This window comes from Podarcis filfolensis, assembly GCF_964270895.1.
Source record: "Podarcis filfolensis genome assembly, chromosome: 5".
NCBI classification, from domain to species: Eukaryota; Metazoa; Chordata; class Lepidosauria; order Squamata; family Lacertidae; genus Podarcis; species Podarcis filfolensis.
In genome coordinates this window covers 5,854,582-5,879,680 of record NC_139608.1, presented here as the reverse complement: position 1 = coordinate 5,879,680, position 25,099 = coordinate 5,854,582, and the positions used below count along the sequence as shown (strand labels likewise).

At 48.8% G+C, this 25,099-nt stretch overlaps 2 protein-coding genes and 1 long non-coding RNA gene across 5 annotated transcripts in view; 1 reads left to right on the top strand and 2 right to left on the bottom strand.

Moving 5' to 3' along the window:
* The window catches only part of AP2M1 (adaptor related protein complex 2 subunit mu 1), a 28,387-nt gene extending 24,323 nt beyond the window's left edge, over window positions 1-4,064 (bottom strand). The window contains exon 1 of the mRNA XM_083612928.1: window positions 3,796-4,064. The gene's annotated coding sequence lies outside the window, so the exon portion shown is untranslated. The remainder of the gene's footprint in view (window positions 1-3,795) is intronic.
* The window catches only part of LOC310762276, a 466,366-nt gene that overhangs the window by 408,006 nt on the left and 33,261 nt on the right, over window positions 1-25,099 (top strand). The gene's annotated exons all lie outside the window — the stretch shown is intronic.
* DVL3 (dishevelled segment polarity protein 3) overlaps window positions 8,357-25,099 on the bottom strand; it is a 59,268-nt gene continuing 42,525 nt past the window's right edge. Inside the window, exons 5-17 of one of the 3 annotated variants that reach the window (XM_083612802.1) lie at window positions 24,573-24,708; window positions 23,179-23,272; window positions 22,915-22,984; window positions 21,987-22,126; window positions 19,804-19,880; window positions 19,049-19,116; window positions 18,064-18,114; window positions 17,798-17,947; window positions 15,652-15,783; window positions 14,776-14,943; window positions 13,951-14,163; window positions 12,193-12,585; window positions 8,357-11,760 (exon numbers count right to left, since the gene is read on the bottom strand). In XM_083612802.1, coding sequence (XP_083468928.1) covers window positions 11,729-11,760; window positions 12,193-12,585; window positions 13,951-14,163; window positions 14,776-14,943; window positions 15,652-15,783; window positions 17,798-17,947; window positions 18,064-18,114; window positions 19,049-19,116; window positions 19,804-19,880; window positions 21,987-22,126; window positions 22,915-22,984; window positions 23,179-23,272; window positions 24,573-24,708 — 1,724 coding nt within the window. In that variant the 3' untranslated portion in view covers window positions 8,357-11,728. Of the gene's footprint in view, window positions 12,586-13,950; window positions 14,164-14,775; window positions 14,944-15,651; window positions 15,784-17,797; window positions 17,948-18,063; window positions 18,115-19,048; window positions 19,117-19,803; window positions 19,881-21,986; window positions 22,127-22,914; window positions 22,985-23,178; window positions 23,273-24,572; window positions 24,709-25,099 lie in introns of all 3 variants that reach the window. The other 2 variants (XM_083612803.1, XM_083612804.1) reach the window with 2 other exon arrangements.

Genomic DNA, 25,099 nt, shown 5'->3' with positions numbered 1-25,099 from the left:
TTTCTTGTGTTTTTAATATTTTGTTGGGTGTCGCCCAGAGTGGCTGGGGCAATCCAGGTTTAAAAAGGTACCGTATTTTTCACTCTATAGGACGCACTTTTCCCCTCCAAAAATTAAGGGGAAATGTGTGTGCGTCCTATGGAGCGAATGCAGGCTCCTTGGCTTCAGCGATAGCAACACAAAGCCTCCGAAGCGCTCCTGAGGCTTCGCGTTGCTTTCACTGAAGCCTGGAGAGCAAGAGGGGTTGGTGCACATCGGTGTGCACCAAGCCCTCTCGCTCTCCAGGCTTCAGGGATAGCCGCCTGAAGCCTCCGGAACACAGCGGGAGGTCCCGCTGCGCTCCAAAGGCTTCAGGGATAGCTGACAAGACACAAGTCAAGACAGCCAGCGGGATGGATCCCGCTCGCTGTCTTGGCTTCTTTGCTCTTTAGGGCTGGGGGGGGGGGGGGCCGGGCTTCCCACAGTAGCCCTGAGAAGCTCAGGGAGAAGCAGACAGGCTACACGTGTTTTTTTCTTGATTTCCCCCTCTAAAAACTAGGTGCGCCTTACGGAATGAAAAATATGGTAAATGACCCCTAGATTGTTAAGTCCAGTCAAAGGCGACTATGGGGTGTGGCGCTCATCTTACTTCAGGACGAGGGAACCAGTGTTTGTCCACAGACAGCTTTCCAGGTCATGTGGCCAGAATGATTAAACCGCTTCTGGTGCAACCTGACACTGTGGTGGAAGCCAGAGTGCAAGGAAACACCACTTACCTCCCCTGCCTCAGTGGTACCTATTTATCTATTTGCACTGGCATGCTTTCGAATTGCTAGGTTGACAGAAACTGGGACAGAGCAACGGGAGCTCACCCCGTTGCACGGATTCAAACCACTGTCCTTCCAATCGGCAAGCCCAAGAGGCCCAGTGGTTTAGACCACAGAGCCACCCACGTCCCTTCATCCAGGTTTACCAGACCACTGAAACAATAAAGCAGCCTTAAAATTTAATGAGTTCTGGTGACCTTTGGCCAAGTCACAATCACCCTCAAGCAGCAAGATATCAACACTACTATTATAGTCAGGATTACAGCTATACTATTATAGCGGCAGTAGGAATAGTACCACCCATGCAGTTATCACGGTCCTGTGGAATATGAAGCACTATGAAACCTGTATAATTCATTCTTCCACCTACTTTTAAAAGAGATACTGGCACTTTAAGGCAAGAAGAGTCACAGCAGAATGCTATGCCGGCTACTAGTCCTGCCTTCCTTTCTAGAGGAAAGAAAAATAAGGTAGCCATCTGCACACTGGAAATTGGCTTAAGAGAAAAGGATTTATTGTGTATTTCAGCCAGCTATTTTTTTCAGTCACAATACTTATGTGCAACCATGGTTGGTATGATTGGTATTCCAGGCACATAGTGCATAGTTCCAGGCACACAGTTAATTAGCATGTCTAGAACACTACAAAAAAATCACATCTTCTCAGCAATGTGATATTTCTACTGCTTTCCAAAATAAATGTGCACAGACTGCATACATCACTTGGTTCTTATAGCCTATTATATGCCGCTCTCCACCCAGAAACACTCCACAACCGAAAGAAACATACATGTTACCAACAAATGTTGGGAGGAAGGTGGGGGAGCTGAATTTTATGCTAACTCAAGCAAGTTGGCAATAACCTCCTGCACCCTCTACCCCAACCCCCGCTTCACACTTGCAGAGACATTACTGGTACAGTGGTACCTCGGTTTACGAACTTAATCTGTTCTCGAAGTCCATTCTTAAACCAAAACCTTTCTTAAACCGAGGCACGCTTTCCCTAATGAGGCCTTCCGCCACCGGCGCCCTTCCACCGTTTGGATTCTGTTCTTAGACCAATGTAAAGTTCTATTTCTGGTTTTGCAGAGTTTGTAAACCGAATTGCTCTTAAACCGGACTGTTCTTAAACCGAGGTACCACTGTATTTCCTTTGGACATAAATTACTTAAAACTTTTGGATAGAGGACTAACAGCAATTCCAACTTCCTTCCCAAGGAAATGCCTCTTTTCACTGGCTTGGTCAACAACATGCAGCCAGCTCTGGATGAAGTCTGTTATTCCTGGCATCTAGCCAATTAAACTGAATACACTTCCAAATAAAAACCTTCCCTTATTCTTGCACTTGCCACATGCCTCATTCAAATGATAAAGTTACATCTTCAAAGCTTCTTACAGCGGGGTGTGCAAGACACCACACCGCAGGAATTTTGGGCTAGGTTGTGGGGGCAGGGAACAAAAGAGAAGAGCTACCAAGAAGCCAAAAGTCTCCTGCCCCATAAAGAATACCAGTAGTACCATCTTTGCTTGATCATGCCGACAGCACCCCCCCTCAAATATTGAGTCACACTAACTTTGCCCCGATCCCACAAATGCTAGCCAAATTTGAAGCCCAACACTCCTGAGCTATTACATCAACAGGACCCCAGGTTTGGGGGGGGGGGCAAACATTTGTAGCTTTCCAATTCTGCATTAAGCTGCATAGAGCCTCAAACATTGGGACAGCCAGCACTGCCCTCAAAATACAATTTCTGACTTAATGCGCTCAAAAGGTAAAGGACAAAAGGCAAAGGGACTTACTCATGGGGGAACCATGCAAGGCCTTTCTACCTCACGCTGAGGATTCGCTGCATGCCAGTTGAGTAATTTCAGAAGCATTATAAATAAGGGATGAAGACAGTGATGAGGACGGACCCGCTGCCTTTCCCCTGACCCAAGTTCAAAACCAACAGGCCTCACACACCCTGCAGGATTGATTTATTTAAATTTAATCATTTCTTGCACCTTTTTCTCCAAGGACCTCAAGGCATCACACATGGATCTCCTCATTTAATCCCCAAGACAGCCCTGTAAAGTAGGTTAGGCTGAGAAGCAGTAAATAGGCCAGGTTCACCCAACGAACGCGGATTTGAACTCTGGTCTCCCAGGCCCAACTAACCACTACACCACACGGTCTCTCTGTACAGAATCCCTCCCTTCTCACCCCGCCTCTGGGCCAAAACTAACTGGCAGACAGCCTGCCTCGCGAAGCAGAAAGTCCCAGGTCAGGACCCCTGACCGCATCTCCAGGGAGGGCCAGCAGAAAACCCGGAGAGCCGCTGCCAGCCAGTGCCGCCAACACTGAGCTGGGTGGCCTCGGCATGAGGCAGCTTCCTGCGCTCCGCGAGTGCCAAGCCTAATGGGAGGCTCCTCACGAGCAACGGGCTCGTCCCGATCCCACCCAGAACAGCCACGAGCACCCGGAGGAGACACATCCTTACCGAGGACGTGCGCTGGTGTTTCTGCTCTGAAAAGCCGAAGCGGCCATGGGAAGCTTCACGCCAGAACAGGGAGAAGGCAGCCCGTTATTCGCACGCCCCGTTTGCTGAAGGGCGATTCTCTCCCTCAGAAACCCGCTTCCGGCAGGCCACATTAATTAATTAATTGAGAATAAATAATAATAAAATTATTTGTACCCCGCCCATCTGACTGGGTTGCCCCAGCCACTCTGGGAGGCCCCCAACATACAGAAAAACGTATTTAAACACTATAAAGCTTCCCGGGAAAGGGCGCCCGACCGCATCCCTCGAAGGCTGGAAGAGGCTTAGGAACAGCGGCCCTCAAGGGCGAAGAAGAAGCCCCTCAGGAGGAGGACGAGCCCAGCCCGCGTCGGCGAGGCCCCCTTTCAGAAGAGGAGAAGGAGCCACAATGACAACCACCCTAACGACGAAAGAGCCGGCAAATGGGCCGCAAGAAGAAGGCGGCGGCGACCACCGCCCGGCCGGACTCACCTAGTGGCGCCGTCGCTGAGGCGGCTGCCGCTGCCGGTCCTTCCAGCTGCGCCCCCTCCGGCACCGACTGGCAAGATGGCGGCCACTCCCCCCTCCCCTATCACTGCAGAGCCGCCGCCACTGCGCACGCGCGGGTCGCGCCCGGGCCTCAGGACGCATGCGCTGCCGCCCTCCTTCGAGAGGGCGAGGGCGAGTTCGGGATGGTGGTTAAGGACGAGCGGGTGCCGAGGAGGAGGGGCGGGGCCGATTGCTGCTGCTGAACCCAGAATGCAACGCGCAAGTTCGCGGATTCCATTCGAGGCGGAGGTGGCGTGCAGGGCACGATGGGAAGTGTAGTTTATATCCCTCCGTTCGATTACAGAAACTGCTTACGGGATGATGAGGCTGCCGCCGTTGCATACTGGGCGGGGGGGGGCGTATTTTATTTTGTATTATTTTTATTAAGTGGGAAAAGTGGACGAGGCTCCTGCACTTTTAATAGGGTTGAGTTGAGGGTTGCCTTTTTTATTTTTGCAGAGGGATTTTCAGCAGGTGGAGGTTGCACTGGGGCAGGCAGAGACATCTCCCCACCACCACCACCCAGCTGTGACATTTCGTACAATTTCTTCTTCTTTGGCGATCCCTCGTAGCCAAGTAAGATTGTCTTCCATAAATGAGTCCATAAGTGACTGTGGAGGCCAATTCTGGATCCACACGTTCTTCCGCAGTGGGGACAGAGATTTCCGGATGGGAGTTGATCATGGTGTGGATTTGCCAAGCGTGCCTTCCTCCTAGCACGTGTCTCCCTTGCGTCCTGAGTTCGAGTGTCTTCAAAGCCCATGACACCTTTGGTAAAGACTGTTCTCCAACTGGAGCGCTCGCAGGCCAGTGTTTCCCAGTTGTCAGTGTTTATACTACATTTTTTTAGATTTGCCTTGAGACAGTCTTTAAACCTCTTTTGTTGACCACCAGCATTACGCTTTCCATTTTTAAGTTCGGAATAGAGTACAGTGGTACCTTGGGTTAAGTACTTGATTCGTTCCGGAGGTCCGCTCTTAACCTAAAACTGTTCTGAACCTGAAGCACCACTTTAGCTAATGGGGCCTCCTGCTGTCGCCACGCCGCCGGAGCACGATTTCTGTTCTCATCCTGAAGCAAAGTTCTTAACCTGAAGCACTATTTCTGGGTTAGCGGAGTCTGTAACCTGAAGCGTATGTAACCTGAGGTACCACTGTAGTTGCTTTGGAAGACGATCATCAGGCATGCACACAATTTATTCACCACTTGACTGCAAATAAAAACCAACCCTCAAAGCCATATACAAAACAGTAAAAGAAAAATTTGCAACCCTACTTTGAACCATACAAAACATTTAACAGGGGAGAGGCTGGCTGAGCCTTTTCATGGATGCTCCTTCCAGTAATTTTTATAATTAACTTTTTAAAATGTATTATATATTTCTAAAAACAAAACTACTCATTTGAAATGACCTGTGCATCAAGCTGGCAGAAGCAAAACTCGCATTTTATTTCCTGTAATGATGGTGTTATGATTTGTGTTCTTCAGAGTATTGTTTTTTAAAAAAAGGAATGACAAATTGGTTTTGTCCTATTAGGAATGCAGCAGTAATTGGCCGCAGGTGGGAGAAGGAAAGTGTTAATTGTGTGATTCAGTAGTAAAGTAATACACATGGATGCTTAAAGGGAAGGGGGAGGAGAAGTCCCAGGCTCTAGTCTTAAATTACCTATCTCCACTACTAGTAGCTTATATGACAAGCTATACTTGCTGAAATTCCCTCTTCTTTACACCTATTATAAAGGTAAAGGGACCCCTGACCATTAGGTCCAGTCGTGGCCGACTCTGGGGTTGCGGCGCTCATCTCACTTTATTGGCCGAGGAAGCTGACGTACAGCTTCCGGGTCATGTGGCCAGCATGACTAAGCCAATTCTGGCGAACCAGAGCAGCGCAGGGAACCGCCGTTTACCTTCCCGTTGGAGCGGTACCTATTTATCTACTTGCACTTTGATGTGCTTTCGAACTGATAGGTTGGCAGGAGCAGGGACTGAGCAACAGGAGCTCACCCCATCGCGGGGATTCAAACCGCCAACCTTCTGATTGGCAAGTCCTAGGCTCTGTGGTTTAACCCACAAAGCCACCCACATCCCTGTTACACCTGTTAGAGATGTATAAATTCCATCTTCTATATACCCATTATATAACCTGTTCTATTTTAGACCTGGCCACTGTAATTCATGGATATTTTATAGCCATGCCATACTGTCATGTCTGACTGTAAATAGCACCAAGCAACTCAAGTAAATTGAACTTAAACAAAGGGAATTACAGGCAGCCAAAGAACACTGATCATTTTTGGGTTTCCCCCCACAAAACAAAGGCTTGTCCTGTCCGTTTTATTTTTAGAAATAGACACCTACGCTTCAAAAAGACTTGTACATTTAAAAAAAAAAGCTGACAGAGGGGTAGCAGTATTGTGAAGTTTCTGCCCCCAAAATAGTGTTTAAGGAGCCACAAGACTTATTTTTGCCAACAGAGCAATGGCATAGCAGATGAACAGACAGGCTGAAGAAGAAAAATCTCTCTTCAAGAAAAATGAGCCACTGCCTGCATTCTGAAGTGGTCCATATAGTTCCAGAAGCATGTACTACATGTTTTTCTCAACATTTGTTTGTGTGTAGTTGACGGGTGGTATTATTCCAAGCACACTAGCTGAATTTAATGAACATGGCTAAGTCCATTAATTTCAGTGGATCTGCTCTGAGTAAAACTTAGTTGAATGCGACACCCCCACACCTATATATACACCCTTTCTTGTAACTTGAATCTATTGGTACAGGTACTATTACCCAGAGGAGAAAACAAGCTCGCTCCATCTTTCATGTGGCAGCCCTTTAGATATCTGAAGATGTGAGTTCCCACAGAAAAAACCAACACTGGCTAGATCTTCTTTCAGTCTCCTCTTTCCCAGGCTAAATATCCCCAGCTCCTTCAACCATTCCTCATAAGGCTTGGTTTTCAGACCACTGATTATCTTGTTTACCTTTGTCTGCCCATGTTCCAGCTTGTCAACAGCCTTTTTAAATGGTAGCACCCTGAACCGGACACAGTATTCCAGGTGCGGTCTGAGCAAGGCAGAATAGGTTGGTGATTTTATTCCCATTGACTTGAAGTGCACCAGTGCCTTGTTATCTTGTCCCGTTTGCATAGATAATTGCCTGAAAATTCTCAATTTCCCAAGTTCACTGTACTGTCAAAATACATTGTGAGGTTACAAATGCAACTCATCTGCTACTTGCCGGTAGAGCCTGCTGCATCTTTCCCTTCCTTCCAGTTCATTCTGCTGAGGGATGGAAAATTGTAGACACCACTGACAACCACTGGGACGGGGAGCTGACACAGGTGTTGGTGAACAGCAGAAAGTGGCTTCTGGGTGCTGCTGCCGTTTTGTGCAGGGTGTTGCTCCACCTCCTCCTTCACATTTACCTGCCTTTTCAGAAGAGCCACCCCCCATTTTACCATTGCTTGTTTTCTCCACAACCTTTTCCTTATATTTTACACATCCCTTTCTTCCATTCTTCTCTTGTCCACTCGGTATTTTATTCTCTATTCCATTCCCCCTTTGTTTTTAACATTTCAGCTTTCTTCTTTTGCATTCTCACCTCTGCCATGGCCCTCTTTCCCCTGCTTCCTATCTGTCCCATTGCTCCTTTCTGTACAATGGTCTTCCCTGGAAACCAGGCTTACATTTGAGCCACAGCTTCCTAAGACACTGCTCCAAAACCTCATCCAGTGCTTGGGCTCTACTCCAGAAGCAGGAGGGAGCCAAAAGGGGCATTTCCATAAGCATTAAAATATGTGGGTGTGTAGACATTATAGCGAAATGAAAGCTGAAAATGTGAATGGGGCCAGAGCATCTCACTCAGCCGAGACGCTGAGATCCAGCGCCAAGGGTCTTCTGGTGGTTCCCGAATTACAAGAGGGGAGGTTAGAGGGAACCCAGCAAAGGGGCTTTTTGGCAGTCATACCCCCCCCCGTGGAACGCCCTCCCAGCAGATGCCAAACTGATAAAACAATTGTGTGCTTTTCAAAAGACATCTGAAGGCAGCTCTGTTCAGGGAAGTTTTTAGTGTGTGTTATAGTATTGCGTTTTTTACTATTTTTTGTCAGGAGCCGCCCAAAGTGGCTGGAGCAACCCAGTCACATGGGTAGCACATACATAATAATAATTAATAATAAAAAATACAGCTGTACCTTGGAAGTCAAACAGAATCCATTCTGGAAATCCGTTTGACTTCCAAAATGTTCGGAAACCAAAGTGCGGCTTCTGATTGGCTGCAGCCGATTGGAAGCCGCAGAAGCCCCGTTGGACATTCGGGTTCTGAAGAAAGTTCACAAACCGGAACACTCACTTTCGAATTTGCTGCGTTCAGGAGCCAAAACGTCCGAGTACCAAGGTGTTCAGGATCCAAGGTACGACTGTATATGGTTATGATGGTGTCATGTGTACAAGGGGCAGGTTAAATCTTTTGGACACTGACAAAAATGAGCCACACACAGGCAAGGTGGAGTCCAATAAAACTATTTTATAAATAAAAACAAGTAGGGTGGTTTCAATTTATATAAAACCGAAGGGTGCGTGAGGGAAGGGGCAATATGTGTGACGAGAGAAAATAGCACCAAAGTGGGGGGAAAGGAGTTGAAAAGAGAGCAAGATGGCGACGTAGTACCAGGTGAGGAAGGGACTAGAGAAGGAGGAGGAAGAGGAAGAGGAAGAGGGAAGATGGAATGGCAATATAGCACCAAGAGGAGGAGAGAGGGAGGACTGGCAACTTGACACTTGAGATCACGGGCAATGCCCTGAAAGAGAGACTAATGGTAGGCAGAAAGGGGGCAAATGGTTCAATAGACCAAATGAGCAGAGCAGTGGCAAAGGTGTAGAAGAACTGGCATCACGGTGGTGGGCGTAGGGGGACTAGCAAAAAAGGGAGAGCCGATGCTGGACTGGAGAGGAAAGCAGGAGTGAAGGAACACTTCAATCTTAAAAACAACAAACCCCACAAGACATTCCAAAAATGGTTGATATTTGGTGCAGAAGACAACTGTTGCATGGCAGGAAGGCCAAAGGTGGTTATGGGCTGCAAGGGGACTAGAATGTACCGTCTAATAGAGGGTGCTTCTCCCAACCAGGTCCTTGGCAAGAGCACAAAAGCAGTTTAGCTAAAAGTGGGCTGTGATAAATCGTAGAATTTTTTGCATCGGAGTGGGATGGGCAAGGGCTCTGGAATTCTCCACTGAACAAATCCCTGCCATAGCAAGCAGAGTTAAGTATTGCTTCACATGTGATGAGTTTCCTACAAGAACTTCTGTACGGGAAACTGCGTGAAAATTGTGTAAAGTCACGCATGACTGTGTCTGTCTGTGTGCTTTGCAGTTTAGTATAACTCCTCTATTGCAAGCCTTCCCTGCCTGCAGATGTAAGAAATTCTGCACATGGGTGGCTGAGAAGGATGGGCTAGGATTCACTGAGAAATGCAGGGAGTGGAGAGGACAAGTATAGAAAAGGCAGGGGGATTAAACAGATTCCACAAGGAAGGACACAGTGCTACACTGGGTGAAGATGTCTCTGGACTTCCTAAATCCCTTCTTCAACCATTTGTATTTTCTATGATTTAGCAAACATGGCCACTGTGCTCCCTCTGCAAGTGTGAGGGCTAGGAATGTTTTGGAAACTGACATTCCCCCATGTGCGATTCTGGAGTGTCTATGGGGCAGCACAGCTGCAAGCAATGCAGATAAGCCAGAGGCCCTGCTTATATCCCAGACACACAAGAAATGCACAGTGTGCCCACAGAGCAGTCTGGGCTTGGTTGTGGGACTCTTTTCCCCTACCTTCAAGCCCAAACCTTGCTGCACTTGTGTCCAAGAAGAAAAGGGAAACCAGAAAGACCTAACAGCTGCTAAGGAAAGGACAGGAAGGGAGACAAAAGGGAGCCCTTATTTTCTACACATGCCCTGCTCACTTGCTTTTCACTGGTGTGCTGGTGCTCGTTCAGAGGGTGCGGACAGCAGAAGCAAGTACTCAGCTTGGAGAGTACATTTTTAAAGCCCCCTCTTCCATGCACAACAGTGAAAAGTTAGGCCTCGTTTCCAAGCATGGCTCAGCATCAGTTTGGGATGGATAGTGGCATGACAGCCGCCATAAAATGTGCTGGTCTAAGTTAAGGGTGAGGCTTCAGCTAACCTTGGGCACGTTCAGAATAAAGGTGGTCATAGTTCACTGGTAAAATTACTACGTGTCCCTCAGCTATCAAAGGGAAGAGTCCAGGATTACAGATCACCACAGCAGTCTTTAAAAAGTAGCAGAGGAAAAAGCTATGGACAGACAGCCACTCCTCACTGATCCTTAGCCTGGGTGATGGAGCTGCCGCAAAACAATTTGGCACTTGGGTAAATTAAGCACACCTCTAGTAGAAGCTATGGTTGAGAATAGTTATGGTTAAAAATACAGTTAAAATATTTATTAGACTTCTGCATCCAAGAGGGAGGAGGCTCAGCAATCTGATATTTGCTGGAGTACATAAAATACTTTTTTGGGGGGAGACCCTAAAAACAACCCAATAAAAATTTCAGTGTATTCTCAATGGCCAAGGAAAGATGAATGAATGTTTGGGGGAGGAGGGAAACGGACTGCAGCATCATGGCGGAGAACAATGCTGCGTGACAGGAACAGTGAACAGGAGCACCGCATAAGTTTATTGTTTATTTTGCTTCTGGTAATCATGGTGCAGGGGTCCACTTGGGGCAACTCATCTGGCCCCTGGGACATAAGCCTAGTGCAGCAACTCTTCTGATTTTGGAGATCCACCCATGTTCACAACCATGACGACCCCAAAAGTTTCTTTGTTAAAATCCTCACAGAATTGTAGAGCTGGAAGTTCATCTAGTCCAAGCCCCTGCAATGCAGGAATCGCAACTAGATCATACATGACGTGTGGCCTTCCAACCTCTGCTTAAAAACCTGTATCCCACAGAACTTATTTCATACTATTTGTGCTAATGAAATTATCTTTTTGATGATATTTGTCTATCTCCCCACCCCCAATCTCTTCATCCCCTCCCCCCCATCACTTTTTCAGTTTTGGGGTTGTTAAAAAGAAAAGGAAGGATGAAAGAGAGGTAGGAGACAAAGAAGAGGGGGAGGTGGGCAGAGGAAATACCAAGGGATACTGCTGCCAGGGTTATGTAGTGTGGATGCTCGGCATTTAAACGAAACAGTGGAGCAGGCTGAGGAGGACGGAGAGCATCTAAAAACAGATTGGCTTAAGAGACAACGGGCTGATGGGCACAAGAGAGACCTGGGTGTGAAAAGGTGGCAGTAAAAAAGGCTCTACTAAACAGGCCACCGGACGTCGAAGAGATACAGCAAGAAGATGGCTCACCATGAGTGCTCGGGTAGAGAAAGAAAGCATATTAGAAAGGGGGGCACATGTACCTGTAGTACCTTCAGGAACATGAACTATGGATACTGGGGGTTGGCACTCTTGCTATTGGCGCTAATCAAGACATGGGAGGCAAAGAATCAAGGAAGGGTGTGAGCCTCTTTGGCGGCTTCCAGCTCTTATCACCATCTGAGAAGCTCTCAAGGGGAACTCTCACCTGCCTGGCAAGGTGGGAGCTCTCCTCTCAACCTCATGCCAATGGCCACCAAGCTGCTACATCTTATCAGATGGAAGACTGAAGGCACAGCTGGATCTGAGCCCTGCTCCCTTCCCGGGGTTATGGATAAGGTGGGGCACCTTCCACCAGGATGGAAAGAAGCCATCTTCAGCCCCCACATGGCCAAGTGCCTGCCTGCAGGGCTCTGCATCTTCCTCGGTTGTGGGGGAGCCCAACCACCACAGCACGCTGCGGCTCTCCCCAGCACGGGCGGCCAGCTCAGAGGAAGTCAAACACCCCGTAATTCTTGGCTGCTCGACAGAGAGGGACACAAAAAGGGGCGAGAAGAAAGAGGGCATGTGTTTAGGGCAGGAGAAGTGAGCCGGCAGGGAAAACACAGGCGAGCAGCAGAGTCCCCAGGCAGATGCGGATTAATGGGTTAGAGAAGGGGTTATGGGGGGAGGGGTTGGCACAAGCAAGGGGGGGGACGCGCCTCTGCAATCAAGTCCAGGGGTGGTTCAGGCGAGGCTGCCGGGCCCTCTTGCAGGCAGGGATTAGAATCAAAAACATTTAGTTCAGTTTATTTTCGGGGGGTTTTCCCTTTTCATAATTGCCAAGACCAAAAAAAGAAAAGAAAAGGAATCCCCCGCAGGCCGGGCTGTTCCTAGGAGACAAAACCAACGGGGGCGGCAGGCAGGCGGAGGGAGGGGCAGTGTTTCACATTACATCCACAAAAAACTCACTGGGGTTGCCCATGGCCATTCGGAATGACTGTCTACTGGCCGTCAGTTCAGGGGGCACAGAGGCCAGGTCTCGGCCAGGGGGAGCCCCAGGGGGTCCCAGGGCGGAAGGCGGCGGAGGCATCAGCAGCATGGGAGGGCTGTAGAGAGGCGGCAGGCCAGGAGGCCCGTAGGACTGCTGGCTGTGGTGGCTGCGGATGCTGTGAGCCATCGAGTGGTGGCTGCGCTGGCTGGCCGGCACCGAGCGCTCGCTGGCCGCTCGCTCCCTCCGCATGCTGCTGCGGCTGGTGTGGTCCGACTCACTGCCGCTGCCGCCTGACTTGGACTCCCCGGCCTTGGGCTCTCGCTCCTTCCTCCTCTCACTGCCGCTGCGGTTGGAGCCGCTGCTCCGGCTTCCTGCACAAGAAATGGGGCGGGGGAGGGGAGGGAGAGGACAAGAGAATATTTGGGTCAGGCCCATCAGAATAGGTAGGAATAACCTCACAGGAGCCTTCAACTGTCACTTTGCTGGATTGGCCCAAAGTCCATGGAAGTACAGCACAAAAGTGGGAAGTCAAGCAAACTGGGGGGGGGGGGGAGAGAGAGCAGGAAGCAAAGCAGCAGGGATGCTATACTAATTTTGTTGTTGTTGTTGTTATATGATCTCCAGTAGAAGGAAAATGACAATCATATAACAAAAGGCTCTGGGCATCCTCCAGTAAATGAAAACACAGTAGGACATCAAACATTACAAAACTTCCCTATACACAGCTGCCTTCAGAAATAAAGAAAGGCCATCAGGCAACATTAAAACACGGCCAGGGCAAAAGCCAAACAGATCTCCCGGGATTTAATAATAATAATAATAATAATAATAATAATAATAATAATAATAATATTTATACTCTGCTGATCTGTCTGGGTTTCCACAGCCACTCTGGGCAGCTCCCAACAGAATAATAATAATAATAATAATAATAATAATAATAATAAAGCGATAAAACATCAAACATTAAAAACTTCCCTAAACAGGGCTTCCTTCAGATGTCTTCTAAAAGTCAGATAGTTGTTAATTTCCTTGACATCTGATGGAAGGGCGTTCCACAGGGCGGGCGCCACTACCGAGAAGGGCCTTTGGGTATCATTTGGGTGCTGCTACAGAGAAGGCTCTGAATACTTTCAGCAGATCTCTCTGCCCTAAATGAAATTCCCCCCAAAGGTCTAAGCCAGTGGTTCCTAATCTTTTTTTGGCCATGCCCCACCTAAGCATCTCTAAAATCCTGATGTCACACACACACCCTGCCGTGACATATAATTCTTATTATTCAAAAAGTGAACTCCTATTCACGTGGAGGAAACCTAAAAAGGCCATTCACTGTTAATAACTCATTCCCGAATTGCCCCCCTTAAAAATCAAATCCCCCCACCCCATGGGGCATGTGCCCCACGTTGGGAACCACAGGGACTCTAAGCAGATCTCACAACCTTGGGATCAGCCACTAAACCTTCTGGCTTTGACAAAGAGATGCCAAAAGAGGTTCACAACTGAGCAAATGCAGGCTCTGGCACACTCACAAGAACCTGACCCTAACAAATACCTGCAATAAAAGGGAACAAATCCCTCCCCAAACCCACTTGGCCCATTTATCTCTGGGCAGAAGCGAGGTTGCTCCTCAAGAGGAAGCCCAGCTGTTCAGACTTAACAAGCCAAGTGCTTGCATGTGATATGATCTTTATGGCATGGGAGGAATTCTGCCCATGTCCCACACGGCTCACATTTACCTTCGCTGTGCTGGCTGCCCGCGCTTCCGCCTCCATAGCTGTAGCCTGGGTCAGGAAATCCAGGGTGGGGGTTGTATGGATGGGGTGGCGGGAACTGGTAGGGGAAGGCCATGGGCCATGGGGCAGCTCCTGGGTGAGGCAAAGGAGCCAAGGTGTCCTGATCGGAGGCGCCGCTGGACCCATCGTGGTCATGCAAGGACAGGCTGGCCATGTCTGTGAAATAGGGACAGAGAAAGGGCAAAGGTTACACCAGGAGCAAGGGCATAAGTGAGCTTATCCTCATTTCTTACCTATGAAATTCAGGTTGTATTGCAGAGAGGGAAAGAGCGGCATGGAAGGATGCTTATCTCCTGGTGGGGAGTTTTTGATTGAAAGCTAAAGATCCCCACAGAGGAGGTGACTAGTCTGACTCCAAAATACAGGACAAAAGGGAAAGCACAATGTCAGGTTCAGCAATAAAGGAGACTCCAACTGAACTTTAGGAAGAACTTTCTGATGATAAGAGCTGTTTTGACAGTAGAGCAGACTCCCTCGGGAGGTGGTGGACTCTCCTTCACTGCAGATTTTTAAGCAGAGTTTGGGTGGCCATCTGTCGTGGATCCTTCAGCTGTGATTCCTGCATTGTAGCAGGCTGGACTAGATGAGCTCGGGTTCCCTTCCAACTCTACAATTCTATGATTCTGCAAAGCCACAAGGGCTTGCTTTGAGTGCTCTCCTACTTCTGCTCTCCCAGGAAACAGATGGCCACGTTGAGAGCCTGCCAGAACCACCCACTACCTGTTCTTGCTCCCCCATCCCCTGCACAGTGCAAAGAAGAAGTCTTACTGCCGCAGAGGTCGCCAAAGATGTAGTAGCACTGCTCCGAGAAGGTGATCTTGTTGACAGTGTGTCGGATGTAACCGGCCTTCAGGAGGTTGCTGGCATACTTGCGGGATTCTCGCCTGTCTGTGAAGCCTTCGACATGGTGGTAGAGCCAATCTACCACATCGGATCCTGCCAAGAGACAGCAGCAAAGAGGGACTCAGCAAAGATGGAAGCAGACAGCACCTGTTCTGCTCTGAGGAGAGGAAGGTGCTTGGTTCTTTTGCTGCCTTAGTCCAGCTTACTGAGCTATACAGAAGATGATGTTCAGAAGTCGTGATGGAGTCACAATGTACCTAGATGCTCCTCCTGACACGCTCAATAACATCTTGCCAACCTCTGTGCTCGATCTGGTGCAACACAGTGGCTTAGAATGAAGGTTGTGAACCAGAGGTTTCTGACCCAAATCTGTTCTCACACCTGAACTCATTCCAGGCAAGCTATTATGCTTTCAGCCTCAAGGACACCCCAGCCCCACTTCTGAAACAGGTATAGTAAGACCCATCTTACAGGATACATAAAACACTTAAGTGCACTGTGTAAATGCTAAGTATCCTCTTTATTCTGCTGATCTTGAGGGCTAGAGAGTGAAAGCTGAGACTCTAAGGAATCCAATTCTGCAGCAGATGCCCTGTATAATCCTATTTTTAGAGACACTTCTCTTGCAAACAGGTTAGTATGTTTTCCCTCTGATACACATCTAACCTGTCCTCCTTATGAAGTTACTGTCGCTTATCTCAAATAGGGGCTTGAGACCGTTATCTGCTTGGGAGAGGCAAACAGCGAGTGGTTCTCCCGTGGCCCTTCACCCATTTGCCCTATGGAGGGCCTGCGTCTTACCAATGAAGGCATTGGGGATGGTGATCTTCAGCCACATGCGGTCGCGCACCTCCAAGCCCGACTCTGGTGAAGCCATGGCTTTGACAATCGTGGCCATGTCGCTGTGGATGGACAGGTGAAAGTCATCGAGACCTGCGGGTTGGACGGAGGGAAGGGAGGCAGAGATGAGAGGGGATGGAAAGGCAGAGGAGCACATGAAGGTGCCACACACAGGAGGGTAGGGCAAGGGAACAATACATCACAGGCACACCCTAAGCTTCTGCAGTCCTTCTTGGGTCAGGATTCCCCCCAGTGGCGTAGCGAGGGTTGTCAGCACCCAGGGCAAGGCAAGTAATTTGCGCCCCCTAACCCGTGGATTTGCGCCCCCTAACCCTAACCCCCAGATGTTGCGCCCGGTGCGGCCGGCCCCCCCTGCACCCCCCACGCTACGCCACTGATTCCCCCTAAGAACCACTGAAGGTGCAAAAAAAGAGAGCAGCAGGCCTCATACTGGGCTGCTCTTTGCCTTTTTCCTAGAAACAGTCAACTGCAGTCTAACCACAACGCCCTGAGCACACCCAGCCCAAGCAGGGCAAATGGCCGGTGGTTTAATCCCTTACTGACAAAGCACAAACTTACAGTTGCCCCAGAGGTGCACTAAACACACACACACACACACACACACACACACACACACACACACTTCTGGTGACTAGGCAGCCAGCGCAGCTCCCCAGGCTTATGCTCCGACCTGGACTGCTGGCGCGATGGGTGGCCGCCCCAAACTTAAGTACTCTCATCTGACAGCCTGTGAGTCCTTCAACACGGAAGTTGTATCTGTGCCTGCCTCTTCAAGCTGCTCCTAGTCCTGGGGGACAGTGGGGAGGGTATTCTGCCAGCCTCCCTCCTTCAGCCACCGCATCTCCCTCCTCTCCTAGTACATCCTGTCCTTCCTCCCCCATCTCTGGCTGCTGCCTCGCAGGAGGCACAAAACCCCATAAATCGCGACCCTCTTCCCCCAGGTCAGCTTCTGGCCCGCTTCTCCTTCCATCTGCTCTGCAGAGCCCTGCCAGTCCCTGGCACGCAACCTCTATTACTACCCAGACTGTTTTATCCTTCAACAACAGCTTTTTTTAGAAAGCTCAGAGCAGCTTAAACACCTGATCAGGTACACATCTGCTTAGTTTCAGTAACACTGCAGCACCAGGCCTTGCCAGTCTTCTCAACGGGCCAACTTCATAGCCTCTGGCCAAAACCCACTCAGAGGCCAGCGCTATGAGGCAGCTGTCCCAAACACACCTCTTTGCTGCACAATTCCTAACACATCCACCTTTCCTCTCTTGAGCTCCCTTTTGGAAGAGAGGGTAAGTTCTCCTGTGCTCAGCATCCCATCTTCCAACTTCCTCACCATTTGCCTAACAGGAAGCCAGCACTGCGTCCACCTGAATAAACCATGTTCCCTGAAGTTGTTCTGGGACCGTTCAGGGTTTTCAGCCAGCGACTGCTTAACTTCAATCCATTTACAAGGGACTCTGCAGTGTTTCAGCCAAACATAGCCATTTATCTCAAGCAATTCAGTCAACGCTGCTTCACTGAGAAGGATATTGCTCCACCAGAAAAATCACTGCACACTGCTACTTGTTTATGTGATGTCTTTTGTTATTTTTATTTTCAACGTGTAAGTCGCTTTGAGGCATGGATGTAAAAATGCTACCAATACATACAATAAATAAAAATAGATGGCCCTGTAAAGTTGTCAGGGTTCTCCTCCCTCCTTTTTGCAATCCTCTTGATTCTCCCACCGACCACACAAACAAACAGGAACTGTTCATTATCCTAGAAGAAGCAACTAAGTGAAGAAATCTGTGGCCTTCTGTTTCACCTAGCCTCACACAGGTCCCTCATCCTGCTCATCCTCCAATCTTTGGTTTAAAATATTTAGCTTCTAAAAGCATCTCTGTTGCTTTAACAAAAGAGCAAACACCTCCCAAAAGATGGAGCAAACACCTCTTTCCATGCAGCTCAAGATCTATTGAGGGAAACCATCCTCTTTCCAAGCCTCAAATCTGGGTTTTGCCCCTGTGCATGTATTGCTCCTATCAGGTTATGTCGTGCAGGTGACCAGAAGCCGAGCAGGGGTGGGGGACACACAGGCACGAGGACTTACGTTCGGTTTCTGGGATGGAGCTGGTGATGGAGGAGCTGGTGGAAGTGATTGTGCTCATGGATGGGCTCATACCGTACGCTGGGTAGGTGCCGGTCATCGCTGCGGTGTGGGAAACCCAGGCTGCTGGGTCAATGGGCCTGATGGGCTCACCTAAAGGGAACACACAGGGCACGTGAGAAAGCCCCCTCCTCAAGAGACATCCCCTCTCGCCAAACCCGCAACCTCTGGGCAAGCCCTGTCCTCCCCCAGCATCAGCCGGGACTCACCCGGATCGGAGCATGGAGAGTCTGGCCCAGCCCAGATCCGCTGGGGAGCAACTGGGGGAGAAAGAAGAGAGGGAGGATCAACATGAGGGGTGCGGGGGGGAGATCCCCCTAGGCGGAGGCGGGCATGGGGGCACAGGGGGGTATGCGGGGCATGGGCTGCATGCATGGAATTGGCCTGCTAACTTGGTAGCTTGTCTTGGGTGTGATGTGGAATAGGGGACTGATTAGGCATGGGGTGATGGAGAGGGGCAAGAGAGAGGCAGATAGAGAGAGAGCAGCACAGAGGGCCAGAAAAAAAGGGTTTGAAACCTCCGTCACACCCTTAGGGCCAATTTATACATTCAACAGAAAGAAGCAGTCAGGTGTTTCCAAGATAGCCAGATGGGTTGTGTATAAGTAATACATCATCATCATCATCATCATCATCATCATCATCATCATCATTATTATTATTAGTGCAGGTGAGGGATCACGCCTACAAAATATTTGTTGTTACATTTTTATGCCACCTTTCTCCAAGGTACTCAAGGTGGCAAACTTGCTTCTCCCTCCACCCCGTTTTGCCCTCCCAACAACCATGTGCTGTAAGTTAGGCTGAGAGCCAGTGCGACTGGCACCCCAGGTCTCCCAGGGTGCTTCATGGCTGAGTGGGGATTTGAACCCCGGCCCTCCAAATCCCAGTCCAGCACTCTAACCGCTACACCACACTGGATCTCAGATATGTAAAATCTCCCTGTGTGTAGTAAAACTAGCAGGGTGAAGGGCTTTGGCCTAGCTTTCTCTCCCATACACTGTTTTTCTGGGTACAAGGAGCCCCCACTCCATCCCAGTAAAGGAGCATTCAACCATGCAACTCCCTTGGCCACTTGCATCGTGTAACAAGGCAATATTGGGGTGGGGCACGTTATTAACTGTTGGTTCTATAGAACACCATTCCTCATGCACACTACTAAGCAAACCAAGAAATGAAGCAAAAACCACTTACTCCTGGGTAGCGAGAAGCAGCCCCTGGGGCTGGGATCCCAGCACTTGGCAACAGTCAGAGTGATGGGCCTGGAAAAGAAACACAATGGCTGTCACAGCTACCAGATCTGGTCAGCTCAGTTTGCAGAAAAGCCACCCACATGCACATGTCTAGACATGCAGAAGAAACAAGAATAAATCTTCCCCTATAAACTGAGTGGGTGAGTTTTACATCCCTAAAGCTCAGTACTGGGGTATTATGATGGAACAAGACAGGGAAACATGTGAGAAGCTCTCGCTTGCTCTGAACACTGGCCCCTTGACACTTTGTTTTCCTCTTTCTGCTATATCAAAGTAAATAACATAATATAATAGAAAGAGGAAAACAAAGTGTCAGGGGCCAGAAAGGCTGTCCTTTTGCCTAAACAGAATTCCACTGCCACCAAACCCAAATGCAGCAACTAGAATAGATGAAGGCTGGTGCCACTATATTTTTGTCTTTTGCTCACACACAATGAACCTGTAAGCCTTGGGCTATCTTTCCTTGAAAATTTTTATTTTTACTGATCTGCGGGACTTAACTGTCCTCTAGGCCCACTTGGAACAGTCAGCAGTCCAAGATGGCCATGGGTCTTCTGCAGGGCACCAGGGGGCACTGCTAGAAACTGAGCGCCAGCCCTGCATTACCAGACGCCACCAAGCCCACACTCCCAAGAACAGTTGTAGGTTTGGAGAGTGATCTGCCCTGGAGCTGCAGGGGGAGAAAAGGCTACCTACCCTGGCTTGTGCACAATCTCCCTCAGCACTCGCACAGCGTCGTCGTTGCTCATGTTTTCAAAATTGATGTCATTCACCTGCAGAGAAAGATGAAAATGTATGAGTCCCACAAAAGTGTATGGGTCTTAAATGAACATGTGGAGATGCCCAATAGCAGTATTGGGATAGATGGCTCAATCTGGTCGCCATCAGATAGAAGTAGTTCCCAGCCCTGCAACCTTTTCGAGGTAGGGATGTGCTGGAGAGGGCAGTGGCTGCTCCACATCAGATAGGCTTCTAAGAAACTGATTGCCTTGACCCTTTCCAGTCTGGGTTCAGTCCTGTGCTTGAGGCTGAAACAGCCTTGGCTGCCCTGACTGATGACCTTTATCAGGAGCGTGACAGCAGGAGTCTGACTGTTGCTCCTCCTCATCTCTTGGTGGCTTTAGATGCCATTGACCAAGGCATCTTTCTGGAACAGCTCTGTGGGTTAGGAAGCCTATAGTAATCTGGCAGTTCCACTACTACCTGCAGGGCCACTTTCAGAAGGGAGCTATTGCTTAGCCTTGTGGCACACTTTGTGCTGCGGGGATTTGCAAAGCGCCATCGTGTCCCTCATGCTATTTAGCATCACGGAGCAAAGTGGCACCCAGACATGTTTCTCCTTCCCATCTGAATCAGGTGAGGCTGTACACATCTTGGAACAATGCCTAAACACAGTGGTGGACTGGAGGAGGGTCACGAAACTGAAACCAAACTAGACAGAGGAGCTGTGCATGGGCTGTTATCAGATCCGGGACGTAGATTGCTGGCCTGTTCCAAGTGGGGTTGCGCTTTCCTTGGACAATGAGATGGCTAGCATGGAGCACCTTCTGTCAGCTATGGCTGGTTCATCAGGTAAAGCAGTTCCTGGACAGGGAGTGCCTGATTACAGTGACCAATGAAGTGGTGACTTCCCAGCTGGACTATTATAATGTGCTGGGGGGGGGGCGCTACCCTTGATGAAGATCCAGAAGCTGCAGCGAGTGCAGAATGTGACAGCTAGGCTTCTAAGTGGCTTAACCCATTGGGGGCATGGAACGCCTACCCTGAAAGATTTCAGAATATGCTGTTTGGGCAAAATTCAAGGAGCTAGGGGTGATTTATGAAGCCCTATAGAATATGGGCCCTAGATACTTGAAAAATCTGCTCATATATATGAAACTGCCTCCGCATTAAGATCAGCAGGGCAGACTTTCCCAGCTATGCTGCAGGCATTTGAGATCTGCTATGCAGTTATCTCAGTGGTGGTCCCCTGGTGCCAATCCCTCTGAGATAGAAGACTATCTGAAACAGAAATCACCTAGCAGTTTCTGCCACCACCTGAAGACCTATTTTTCACCCAAGCATTTGTGGGGTATGGCTGTGTTGATATATTATCGGCTCTAGTGTTTGTACTGCGGAATACTAATTGCTTTCTTGTTCTCTGCCCTGGGGTTCCTTGTCAGTGAAGGGCTGACTAAAGATGTTTTAAACAAATGCTATGGACTGAGCTTTGGGCTTGTACACGCAAAGTGTGTGCTCTGCCCCAACCTATGGCCTCTTTCCTAGATCTGACGGTTCTTGCCTAGTAACAGGCAGGCTTTAAGCATTCAGAGCCTTAGGTACACAGCCCAGAGGGTTTATCATGGCCCCAGGGTTCCCTTGAGATAAGAACCACATCATTTACACAAACAAGACATTCCAAATAGCCACCCTGATTTTATCTCTGTCCTGGGTCGCTGTGCTTCTCTACGGAGATGTGAACTCCACCTTCCACAGATAGCAAGTACACTCTCTGGTATAGAATCACAGAATTGTAGAGTTGGAAGGGACCAGGAGGATCATCTAAGCCCAACCCCCTTTTGCCCAACGTGTGACTTGAACCCACAACCCTGAGATTAAGAGTCTCATGCTCTTCCAACTGAGCCATAACTGAAATCTCTGTCGTGATCACAGGATAACAGTTTCTGTAGAAAGAGGCCTGGTTCTCACGTCATGCTCAGCCAAACCCTAGGCTCACTGTTCAACTGTGTGGGCTCCTGGACAGAAACCTGCAGCTGCTTTGCTCCTCCCCAGCCCTTTGCGTGTCGCATCGCATTGAGCTTTGCGTATTGTGAGTATAGCATGAAACAAAGGCCTCTTGGACATTTGGCTCTCAAAGTTTTAAAAAAATTAAAAAGCACCTGCAGCAGCATGTCTCCGGGCTCAATTCTTCCATCGGCTGCCACAGCCCCTCCCTTCATGATGGAGCCAATGTAGATGCCGCCGTCACCACGCTCGTTGCTCTGCCCGACGATGGAGATGCCCAGGAAGTTGTACTTCTCTGTACAATCATAGAATCATAGAGTTGGAAGGGACCCGAAGGGGAGGTATTTGTGCAGTTAGAACAGCACACAACCAATGGCCAGCATTTCATTAATTCAGTCAGGCCATTAACTAGCTACAAGGAATGCCTGTTAGGTATTTTTAGACAACAGAAAATGGAGACAGGCTGAAAATGTTTGGGGGGGATTGGATGACCAAATCTAAATCATCTTGTTTTATTGGTAAGCAAAAAAGGAAACTGCCTTTTTTTAAAGGGGGGGCACACACAGAGATAGGCATTACCTGTGTGGTAGCACATACTAGAGACTGTGGACAAATGGAAAACGATATAAACATGTAGCACTTAGCAAAAAATAAATAAATGGCACAGGCCATTTAGCATTACATTATGAAATAACATTTTGTCTATGGTAGAAAAAATCCAGTACAGTGGTACCTCGGAAGTCAAATGAAATCCGTTCTAGAAGTCTTTTCGACTTTCAAAACGTTCAGAAACCAAGGCGCAGCTTCCAATTGGCTACAGGAAGCTCCTGCGGCCAATTGAAATCCGTGTCAGACATTCGGATTCCAAAGAACGTTTGCAAACTGGAACACTCACTTCCAGGATTGTGGCATTCAGGAGCCAAAACGTTCGACTTGCAAGGTGTTTGGGATCCAAAGTACAACTGTAGTTTGCTCTTCAGCAATCAGGCCTGAGATGCAAAATATCTGTTTGCCCACTTCCTCCCTGCCATCCCAATCTGGGTTATGTGGGCCAAATGGCTTCAAGCAACCAGCTGTACTCACCCATGTTGAGGGTAACTGTGATAATGTTCAACGACATGGTAGAATCTGTGATGCTGCTGAAGGATGAGGACTACAACAGAAAGGAAGAGGGTGAGATCCAAAACGTAACCTAGATGCCACTTGCAAGACCTGTGGAGAGGGTGGGGTAACAATGCCCTCAGAGGTTCTCTCCCTTTTTCCTTAATTTTTAAATTGTGCCCAACCACTCGTGAGGTCACTTGCAGCACTCTCCCTACTCCCAGACACCCTCCCCAGGCATCTCACCCGTTCAATGCGTGGTACTTTCTGCTTCCGCCTGCGTCGCTTGTGCCTTCTCATCAGCCGGGAGGCGCTACTCTGCTCTGTTGAGCTGCTGAACCTACAGTATGGAGGCAAAGGCAAGGCTCACAAGGTGGCCACCAGGAAAAGCACAGAAAAAGGTAGAGAGGAGGCAAAAAAAACACCACCTCTGGGTAACTAAGAATGTAATTAGAAGAGGACAGGGAGCAACCTTGGCCAATCTCTTGCACAACAGAGGACCTCCTCTTCCATCCATTTCTTGTCCCCAAGCACACACAAAAACAAAGCAGCAAATGAACAGACACATCACAAAAATGTCTTCCAAGAGATTAGAACAGGCTAGGCCACATGCTGCAGAGGCGCTCTGTAGCAGGCTTTGCCAACATGTTGCCCTTCAGATTTGGACCACAACTCCCATCAGCCTCCGCAAGCACAGCTGTTCAGCTGTGGCTGATGGAAGTTGTCATTCAAAACACCTGGGGGCCACCAGTTCGGCAAAGACTAATTTACACTGTGGGAGAAATATGACTCCATGGGGAATCTGGCGAACAATTAAAAAGTTTCATTTATTGCTTCTTGCATAAAGCAGGGAGGGGGAGCCTGTGTTGTTGGACTACAACTCCCATCTTCCCTGACCACTGGCTGGGGCAGACAGGCGTTGGGAGTCCCAACAACATCTGGACCATACGTATTCCGTTCCTGGTGTTAAGGGAACTGGGGAGGAACTGGAATACACACTGTCCTCCTTTGAACATGTTTGGTGGGCGACTTTCTAACAAAAGCCGGTGGTGAACAAAACATACCTACAGAGCATTTCGGGGACGGGGGAGGTGTTCACATCACTCAACAGTCTGTTTCTACTTGCAGCTGTACCTAACTGTGGCAGAACAATGTTCAGGACAGAGGGAAAACTGCCTAAACCAGCTAGGCAATGTGAGCATTTGGAAGATAAAAAATATCCTGCACCCAGTCTACCAAACTCCAGGTGAATACTGATGCGATGGTTCTTCTTTAGAAGAAAAATGATGCACAGGTAAATACTGCAGTGTGTGCAAATAAGACAAGCACAGTTCAACAAAGTGTCTCCTACGCATACAGTCAAGAGAGTCAGGGTCAGGTCCCTGGCAAGTCCACACACTTTTGCAAACCCTGGCTGGCTGCCACAATGTGAAGAAAGGCCAAATCTCTGGAACTCAAATCAGTTCTTTGCTTCTGCAATTGTTCCAGGGAGACTAGAATCTGGAGGAAGAAATAACTGAGGCGAGTCAAGGGAGAAGCTTTAGATGGGGAAAAGAAACTGAGAAGTTTTTATTTGGGATCCTTCACCAGACTCCAGTCACAGCAGGTCACTTTCTCCCAAGCCATGAATATTCCTTTACCTGCTTGTAGAATCATCTTCATCTGAGTCGAAGAAGCTGGTGGTTTCAAGTTCACTGCTCATGAGGGTAGAGGAGCTTTCATAGCCCCCTAGTTCCCGCCGCCGTTCTGCCTTGGCTGTCCCGTTCACCCTGGGGGCTGGAGTAAAAGGAGGAGAGGGTCAGTGGCCAAGGGGAACCATTCAGAAGAGAAGGCCTTCAAAAAGTCAAACAAATATATATCCCATCTGGGAAAGGATCACCAGTTGCCTTTCTAGTGATGGGGAAGCGAAAATATAAGGGGCCCTACAAATAATAGTACCTTCGTAACACACTGCGCAAACTAGGAAATCCTACAGAACAACAACCCTGAAGGAGGTTGACAGGGTTGAGTGGGAGAGGGTTATATCAACATAGCAGCCCTCGTTGGCAAACTCTTTCCATTAGCAGAAAACTAAAAATCTGAACCCAGTTTTCACGTTGTGAGAAGGAGCAGTATGGGAAGAGGAAGGCCTTCCTGAGTCCCAAGCAATCTTTGAGCGGGCTCCCTC